The following is a 9,987-nucleotide window of genomic DNA, read 5'->3' as shown; positions in this document are numbered from 1 at the left end:
GCAATCATCACCAACAAACCCCAATTCCATTCGATATGTTGCTGTGCCTCTTTCTCAATCGAGAGCTTTCACTTGAGCCAATTTTTCAGATCAGATACAAACACCCAAATACTGCTTCCGATTAGTTCTTCCCTGTACATAACACACCAACCAAAATCCTATGGAAGACTTCAAGTACATCCAACCCAATCTTCCTCAACCATCCAGAACTACGAATTACTGCTAATATTATCCATTCATCTTCAATTTCATCAACAATACTATCACATTTTCTCCCTAAATATAAATGGAAGCAACTCTTTTCATTCTATGTTTTCTCTACCATCTATACTTCTCTGTCTTGATCTTGCCATGAATGTCACCCATCTGTTTAATTCTCAACTATTTAGTTTCAATTCCCACCAAGCCAAAATAAATTGGGCAAACCCGAAATGTGAATGGCAGCTGCTTCCCTGCCTGAAACCGGTGATGTTGAATTATAGTGGTGGTGGTTATAGTGATGCTAAGAGATAAGAAACGATGGAAAATGGAAATGAAGAAATATATATCACTAAAACCCTATATTTCAATTCTGGAGTTAATACCCTAAAATCCAGAGAAGAAATTATCATTTCTATCATTATTTCTTCCCTCCCTGAAACTGAGACAGCGATACCATAAGTGTTGAGATAAAGAATGGGAAATCGAGAGATGAAGGGAAATAATTAGGTTCCGAGATTAGCAAGGGTTTTCAGACAGTAATTCTCTCTTGAAAGAAGTAGATTCATTTACAGGGATTTGAGGTGATATTGGTGTTAACAGCAAGGATTTGAAGTTGGGTTTTCTTTGAATTAGGTTTTAAGTTGTTTCGAATCGAGAAATCAGATACGATTGAGTCAGGGTTTTGATTAAGAGTTGGAGGAGGAGTCAGAAGGAAGTAAGATGATTTTTATGGGTTTAGAGAAATGGGTTCTCAAGTGCAGAGATGAAGAACAACTCGTCGTTATGGTGGGTGAAATACAATGTTAGGTTAGAGTGCCCAAGAAGACGATGGTAAGGATCAGAAAGGGGACTTTGTTTAGTAAAGGGTACAATGGTAACTTTGTTTATTTATTATATTTTATTTAATATTTTTTATAATTACTACACAGAAATCAAGTTACAACACGGTCAACACGGGTCAACGTAAGTCTTTAGACCCAAACGCAAAGGCTGGACAAATGTTAGACCAAACCCAGGTTTTGGTCAAAACCTGAGTACCAAAAACTAAATAACCCCTAAAACTAACATTAATTGTTTTCTTCATTATAATTATAAGTTTATAATCATCATTATAAATGAAACATAGGTAATTAAGATCTTCTAATTAGTCCTACAAATTCCTCGTAAATATCTCAAAATCAAACCCAACAAAAATATTCAATCAGGAAAACCATGTCAAGTTAGTATCCTGATCTTCTAAGATGAAACTAATAAAAGTTTCAATAGCAAATCACCATGTAAATAATAATTATCTCATAAGATATGAGGTTTTAATTTCTAATTGAAACCAGTTTATTGTTGAATTTCTTGGTTGATCTTTCTAATACATTCAATCTCGTTAATCAGGAACCACATATGGAGGTTAGATTTCTGCTTGTTCAACCTCTTGCATTTAATAAATAAAATCTGTAGAAAAACCCCAAAAAACTCGAGATGCGTTGGTATGTGCAAGATGGGTTAGTGATGCAGGAAATGCATTTAGGAATTTTCATGATCACTTGATATGCCAAAAATTGGTGATATACATATGGGTTTGTTGTGTTTTTCTTCTCTTATTATAGCTCTTTCCCGGAAACAATATTATATTCAGCAACAACTTAAGTTTTCTAATCCATCATATACTTTAAAACCCACTAATTCATGATCATTCATTATTAAAAATTAACGATAAAAGCACAATACCTAATTGTTTTTTTTCTCATGTACAAATCTTGCTTAATGCTAGTGAAAAGGAGAGGGTACCAAGTACACCATCAATCTTTTTGTTTGGCAAACTGTATAAACAAAACCTAATACAATTGCAAGTAAATCTAAATTAAAGATCCTTGAACACTATGTGTACACAATTTTCTCTTATCTCTTCCACAATCAATAGTATAAAGTATTAACTACATGAACATGATTGTGTAGAAGAGTTCTTGGACGATGTCACTGTTGATGGGTAAAAGCGATGTGCTGGTTTTTGAGGGAAATTGGGTAGTTATGAGTAGGGCAGATCCTCAATTAAGCAAATTTCCTAAACCTTTAACAAATGTATTGCACGAGAGTACTTTGAATTTGAGAGATTAATCTGTAAGACTCCTTCCTAGACCAATACAATGGTCGTTCCAGGGTCAATTCGGACACAAAGAGGTATGAGGGTGGATTTGTAGGATGAAAACTGAATGTATGTGAGATTAATGGTAATTGATGGATTGTGGATGTGTTGAGTTGTCCGTGTTGGATGGTTCCGCGTGTTTGATAATGATAGACTGTAATAAATTGAATTACGGTAAGTTCTGTCAGATTGATTGAGCTCTCTTCAATTGAGTTTGACTGAGTTGAGTTTTCAAATTATGGTTGATGAACCTATTTATTGCAGAAATAGTTAACACATTGATCTCGAATAACTGGTGACCGTTAAAGAGTAATGGAAGAATGGGAAAGTAGGAAATCGTGGTTGAAACGGTTTCACATTGCGTGGGAGACTCGGTTGATTGTCGATCCACTACTTCACGTACTCCTTCAGCTTCCAGCACGACTTATTCACATTTCTCGTCGTGGATGTATTTCCACATCGCACATGTTGTAGGGTTTTTCTATCTCATGCTTGTTGTCAATGTTAGATGGTGAAAACTATATCTTTATTTTTAATCTACTAACTCATGTCTCGGACTAGGTTATAATATGGTAGTTGAGTATCAGACATCACCCTTGTAGACTGAAGATCGACGAAGACATTTGGAGAACTTCTGTATCAGGTACATGAAGACTGAATCATTCTATTTTACTCACTATCTTACCATGCATTCTATCCGTTGAGACGATTTCGTATGACTTATAGTATATTTACAAAGAAGAAATTTCGTGTCAAGATTGTCTTGTTAAAAATATCAAAATATGATTTAGCAAAGATGTTCACATGATCCTTAAAAATATTAGTTTCAAGAAATTTATTGTTTGTGAATTAATTTGTGGATCAATTGGAAATAGCTCATGAAAATGATTTTTCCACGTGGGAATGTTTCAAACATCATAAGGGAGAAATATTGAACTATCTGGTATTTCTGCTCAGGATAGGTTGGCGAACCAGTTCGCAAACTATAGATATTTGAGTTTCAAAAATACAAGAGGGTTGGCGAACCAGTTCTCAAACCCTGAGCTCAGATGATAGCATTTCACGAACCCGGTTCACGAACCGGTGTGAAATGATTTATTAAAGTTGGTATTATAAGGTATTTGTTGGCGAATCCGATTCACGAACCGTTGCACTCTGACTCGTGAACAAGCCTAGCGTTTCGCGAACCGTTATACCAACTATCCCAGTAGATCTTAGCAGATTCTCAAAGACTTCTTTTTTATATGTTTAGCATTTCTAAAATTCTCTCAAACACTTCTAAGAATTCCTTGATCACTCAAACACTTAAGCATGTGCATCATGAATAAGTTCTTAGGTGTTTAAATGTACATCAAATTTCTTTTAGTTCTTTGGCATAATTGCCAAACCGAATAGTCACTATACACGGTTCCAGAACCGGTTCCTAGTGTATATTATTTTAAATTGTACAAGACTAAAAGTACTTGCTTGATTCTCAAGTTATCTTAGATTGAATCCTAAGCAACCCGTGGTCTTTGAAAACTATATATAGAGATTTTATTTCAACCGGTAAATTCAGTCCCTGATACTTTATGTCCTAGTTGATTCTAGAGTCCTCTATCAACCTAGGTTTCCTTTGAGAAACATAATTATGTATATGACTAAAAGACTTCACTTTGAGGATTCGTGAATCTAGGTTCTACTATCTTTACCTAGATAGTTCGTGAACCCTAATCTTGCTTTTCTGTAATCGAGGTTTTCGTAATCTCTTTCAAGCAAGATAAATAATAATCTAAAAGTTTTCTTCGTCTCATACTTTGTGATTCCTCAAGATAGATATCTGAAAACGGATCTTAATTGATCTTTTGAAGATTGTTCTTGAGAGGTGGTTAAGAATCTAGGTTGCTCTTCGGGAATCGTAAGTTCAAAATTTGTGAGATTTTCTAGCTTTGTCTATTGCAAACAGATTTCCTTACCTTGATATTTGATATAAACGAAATTAAAATAGGCTTATCTGTTAGAGGCAGATTGGTATCAAAGTCCTCACTTAGGCTGAAGCAATGCTTAGGTTGTATATGACGTCATCTAAGGAATCAATTGCATAGAGCCTTGCGAGGTTCATGAGACGCAAGGAGCGCGACTGTAGCTAAATCGCTTGGAGGGTTGATTCAGTCTCAACTACATTCCATTTCGAAGTCCGATAGTAGGCTTGTGTCTGTAGCGTCTTAATACAGTTTGGTGTTCAAATCTGGAAGAGGTCCTGGGTTTTTCTTCAGTTGCGGTTTCATTGTTTACAAAATTCTTTTCTCTGTGTGCTTTTATTTTTCCGCATCTTTTGAGTGTGAAAAGTACCATACAAGTTGATCTTCCTATCAAAAACGAAAACGTTGGTGGTGTACTTGGTACCCCTGCGTTTTCAATTGGTATCAGAGCAGGTTCGTGTACTAACAATGTCATAACCAACATGACGATCTCTTGCTTTCACATGAGCAGTCAATTAATGGATCCCGAGTGTGTTCGAGAAACCTTCGATGTTGATCTGAATATTGATTTGATCAAAGTCATTGATAATCTTTGTCATGAGAAACAACGACTGATAATGAAAATTGATGGACTTCATTGTGAACTTTACATCAAGAATTTTGATCTTCGATAAGGATCTAATATTCTTCGAGAAGGACTTCATTATAAACCGATTCAGGATTTGATATTCTTCGTGTTCGATGAACATCAACAATAATTGGTATATGCTAATGCCGATATCAACCGATTCACTTACCATGTTTGAATTTTGGCACAAACCCAGAATTTTTTATCTCTATATTATACATCATGAAAATATGAGTTGAATACAAAAATAATGAGGTCATTCCGACATCGGACGAAGAAGTTATGAGCAAAACAGTCGAAGAAATTCCCAGATTTACAATCGGTGGATATGTGTAAACCTATTCTTCCAAAACGAAAAAGTTACATAAAAACTCTTGAATTTTTAGTTTTTTACAATCGGTACATGGGGAACTATATCTACCGATTGTGGACGTATTTTTATGTAAAAATATTATTATTATTGAGTTTTTTTTTAATTAATCGGTCTACGAGTGCATGAACATGCACAGATTCTGAGCTGATGTTTTTTCAAAAACAATTCATGTTTTGATAATGAATTAATATTAGTTGATTTCTAAGTTAATAAGATTACAGTTCAATCAATCATCTGAATTAACTCTGATTAATTAGGGATATATTAGCCATTAAAAAAAATAACAATTAATCAAGGGCTTTCTAATTTTATTTCCTAAAGGTAACTCCTATGGACTACCTTTCAGAAAAAAGAACTCCTATGGACTAAATACTGATTCATATGTTTATGAGATCCACGTATTATGGCCTCAAAAGTGCTATTATGGATGGTCTTAACATCCATGTGTTTGTGAAGTCAAAAGAAAACACCTCATCTATGTGGAGGTAGCTATGAAGAGTCCATTTGTTCGTAGGATGATCGAATACCCCATCCGGACACTATGTATGATATATATATATATATATATTTTTTAATTTTTTTATCATCCGGTCACTAAATTACTGGATGGAACTTTTTACTTTTTTAAAAATGTAATCATGGACAGACGTAAAAGTTGCAAAAAGTAATCACAGACGTAAAAGTTGCAAAAAGTAATCATGGACAGACGTAAAAGTTGCAAAAACCGGCTACTCAATTTAATTTTTTAAAAACCGGTCACTCATTTTAATTTCTTAAAAACCGGCCACTCAATGACCGGATGTATATATTTTTTTCCCATTTATAATTGGGTTTTAGCTCCATTTGCTGAGAGTCCACATACTATATTGAATACTCCTCGAGTCATGTATGATTTTACCTTCGTATTAAAGGAGAAAAAATTCTGTTTGTACCGTCGTTTTGAACAATGAAAATACCACACACTCACGTCCAAACTCTAAAGGGACCTCTGCATTTTTTCCGGGGGCAGGCCTCACCCAATTATGTGTGTATACGTTTTAATCTTGTTTAAAGCCGCGGTACGTATAGAACCACTGAGTTGTCCTAATGATCATTTTTGTCTTTTAATGATGATAGGCCTAGGTAAAACCTATTCGCCTTAAACTAATCTGGATAAAATGAGATGAATATTCGCATATGCTCGTAAATTTGTAGTACCGACTTATGTGAATTAACCCATTTTTAATAACTCACCATTCCAAAAATTCGGAACCGAAATTACTGATGTGACTTAAAAAGTTGATTTTGATATCACTATTTCCTCTGGACTTTGGAGACATTTCTAAATGTGTCCAACAACCGCTCAATTATTATTATTTTCTGCTAAAAATAAAATCTAACCTAGGATTTCATTAAATCTCCCCCCTTTCGAATGACTAGTATTAATATTACGTGCACAATATACAACACAAGTGAAAATAGTTGGTCGTTGGGTATTACAAGAAGAATTTATGATTATGTTATTGTTTGTGTCGCGGGTTTGCTTCATGCTTTGGATGAATGCAAAATTGTGCCTAATAACAAACCAGATGAAAGAGGTTAGATGCATAACAATGTTGTGGGCAAATTCTCGGTGAAAAAATGTTATTCATGGCTCGTTTCGCGGAACTTAAGTCAGGAAGAAGAAGTTTGTGTTCCTACATATAAAATTTGGTCTAAACTCTGGCCTCCAAAGGTCAGTTTTTTTCTTTGGTTAGCCTCAAAAGATAAAGTGTTGACTCAAGATAAACTTTGTAAGAGAAAGTGGAGGAACTGGGTGAACCATTGTTATCTCTGCATCAATGACGAGGAAACTTCAAAGCATATGCTCATGCATTGCTCTTTTGCGAGCACCATCTGGAGTACCTTTATCGTGTTGTTTAATTTGGTATGGATATTTCCCCCTTCCATCGAGATTGCTTTGCACTTCTGGCCTCAATCTAAAGCTATCTCGAGAAAGGCTTGTGTCATCAATTGTATTCCTGCTGCAATCATTTGGAATCTATGGAAGGAAAGAAATCATCGGGCTTTCGACAACAAATTATCATCAATTCTGAATCTCATTTAGAAAATCAAGTTCACAGTTGCTTTTTGGTTGTACCAACAACCCCAATTCAAGGGTATCACCCTGCAGTACTTCATGCTGAAATGGAAAGAAGTAGTATTTGAACCACCATGAATCAACAATTTCTCTTTTTCTGTTAGGCTAAATTTAGTTGGCGTACTTTCGTTGCATTGTTGTTGCAAGCTCTTTGTATACGTAACTTTACGTTCATTTTCTGTGGACATTTTCTTTTTCTTTCAATTTGATTTTGCCGATCAAAAAAAAATGCTACGTGCACTCTCCTAATTTATTATTAAAAATAATTTAAAAACTAGTGGGTGCCTGCTAACGTGGTATAAAGAACTCCAAATGCGTAAGGATTACTCTATATAAGATCAAAACCATTACCAGTTCTGATATACATCACCTTGTACACATTCGTTCTGTACATTCAAACTTTTATTTTAAAGTAGTAATTCACTAGATTATAAAAATGAAGGTCCAAGTTATATCAAAAGAGATCATTAAACCTTCATCACCAACTCCTCCTCACCTAAGAAATTTCAAGCTTTCGCTTCTTGATCAAATTCTTCCTCCATTTTATGTTCCCATAGTTATGTTCTACCCGGCTGGTGATGATTATGTAACCAATAATAATATTCATGATCAAAGTAGTAAATCTGAGTTTCTCAAAAAATCGTTATCAGAAACCCTGACACGATTCTACCCGATTGCTGGTAGAATAAAAGATAACATCTTAATTGATTGTAACAATGAAGGTGTAGATTATATCGAAGCGAAAGTTAACGGTATAATGTCTGATTTCATGAGTGTCGATGTAGTTCATCAGCTTCATCCTTCACACATTATGTTAGATGATGTAGCTAAAGAAGCGCAGTTGGCAGTTCAAGTGAATTTGTTTGATTGCGGTGGAATCGCGATTAGTATAAGTATGTCGCATAAGATAGTTGATGCATGTACGGCGATAACATTCATCAATGGCTGGGCAGCCACCGCTCGTGCAGCACCCAAACAAGAAATCGTGTGTCCAACTTTTGACTCAGCTGCAATCTTCCCGGCCCTACCACCAGGAGTTCAAGTATCCTCACTCGAGTCCGATGACTCTGTCCAAGGAGTGAACGTCGTTACGAAAATGTTTGCATTTACTGCTCCTAAGATCGCTTCCCTTCGTGCAAGGATCGCTGAGTTAAGAAGTAGCAGTGATGGCTTGTCTAAATACCCGACTCGTACAGAAGCGCTGTCGGCTTTAGTATGGAAGTCGTTCATAAGGACTAGTAGAGTGAAAGCAGCCCGCAAGTATTCCCTCTCACCAGCATCAACAAAGCCCGTTATCAAATCTGTTGCCAATTATGCTGTGAATTTGCGCACGAGATTAAATCCACCGTTGCCTCAAGTATCATTTGGCAATATTCTCATGGATGCAACAGCAGAGTCGACTACGACAATTGATGATGATGATAGTCACGAGTTTGCGGATACGTTAGCTGGGTTGATAGGCCAGCTGAGACTAGGGGTAAGTAGGATCAACGGTGATTACATAAGGAAATTACAAGAAGGTGATCTCGCGTTCTTAAAATCACTTGATGAAGCCTCTCATGATTCAAATGGTGAGAAGGTTCAGATATGCTGGATAAGCAGTTTATGCAGATTTCCATTCTACGAAGCTGATTTTGGGTGGGGAAAGCCATCGTGGGTGGCCCTAAATACAAATGCCGAATACAAGAACTCTCTCTTTCTGATGGATACGAAATGTGGTACAGGGATAGAAGCATGGGTGAGCTTAGAGGAGGATGACATGGCCATATTTGAAGAGGATCAAGATCTTCTCCAATGTGTTAAAAGTATCAACTAAACTAATCAGGGGACTTTAACTTTTCTTCCGATCATCTTTTTTTTATGTGTCCACTTTGGCTGCTTTTCATGTTTCATTTTTTTTTTTTTTTTTTTTTTTTTTTGCCCGTTTATTTTGGTTTTTCTTGTCATTTGCTAGCTCTATGGGACGATATGCCGCCGGTTGGAGAATAAATAAATTTTGTTTCTTTTATCAATGATGAGTCTGGAAAATCTGTATGCGAAAGACATTTGAATTCCCCGATTTTTTTTGAAGTTTCGTAACTAGACCAACATATCAACCAAGTTAACCGACTTTGCCACTAAAATTTCGCATTATCTTTTTGTTCGTCAGTGGGTAAATAGCACTACGCGGGCACAAAAATACAACCATGTTGTGTCATCCCATATCTTGGACTTCCGACATTGCTGCACGGCAGAGTTTAGTAACGGAGGCCAGAATTCAACATCTACATTATATCTCCACATAGAACTACAAAACCAACTAATCGGATCTCGAACATTATTTTACTAGGTAGGGTTTCCACATTTATAGGTCGAGCGAAGGGAGATAGATCTTCTATATGATTGAGTTAAATGCATTTTATCCTTCACACTTTTTGGCCACTGGTTTACAGTTTTTCTTAATTCCGATTAAATTGAATCAAGTTTGAACGTTCTTTTTCAAAATTGATTAAATAGATCCACAATCCCCATTTATAGTTAATTTTCATCACTCCGATCCACGCAGATCAATTTTTTCTTCAGTTGCTT

General features: G+C 35.8%; 1 protein-coding gene across 1 annotated transcript; it reads left to right on the top strand.

The window, feature by feature from the left end:
- The first annotated feature begins 7,855 nt into the window (after positions 1-7,855).
- On the top strand, positions 7,856-9,235 carry LOC113360513 (salutaridinol 7-O-acetyltransferase-like). The gene has a single exon (XM_026604019.1). The coding sequence runs from the start codon at positions 7,856-7,858 to the stop codon at positions 9,233-9,235; it is 1,380 nt and encodes a 459-aa protein (XP_026459804.1).
- The last annotated feature ends 752 nt before the right edge of the window (positions 9,236-9,987 follow it).

Source organism: Papaver somniferum, chromosome 3 (genome assembly GCF_003573695.1).
Source record: "Papaver somniferum cultivar HN1 chromosome 3, ASM357369v1, whole genome shotgun sequence".
Classification (NCBI taxonomy): domain Eukaryota; kingdom Viridiplantae; phylum Streptophyta; class Magnoliopsida; order Ranunculales; family Papaveraceae; genus Papaver; species Papaver somniferum.
The sequence above is the reverse complement of the archived record's forward strand: the minus strand, read 5'-3'. Positions and strand labels throughout refer to the sequence as shown.

Bases quoted from the DNA above. Each gene is read 5' to 3' on its own strand.
- LOC113360513 (XM_026604019.1), top strand. From the start codon at position 7,856: ATGAAGGTCCAAGTTATATCAAAAGAGATCATTAAACCTTCATCACCA.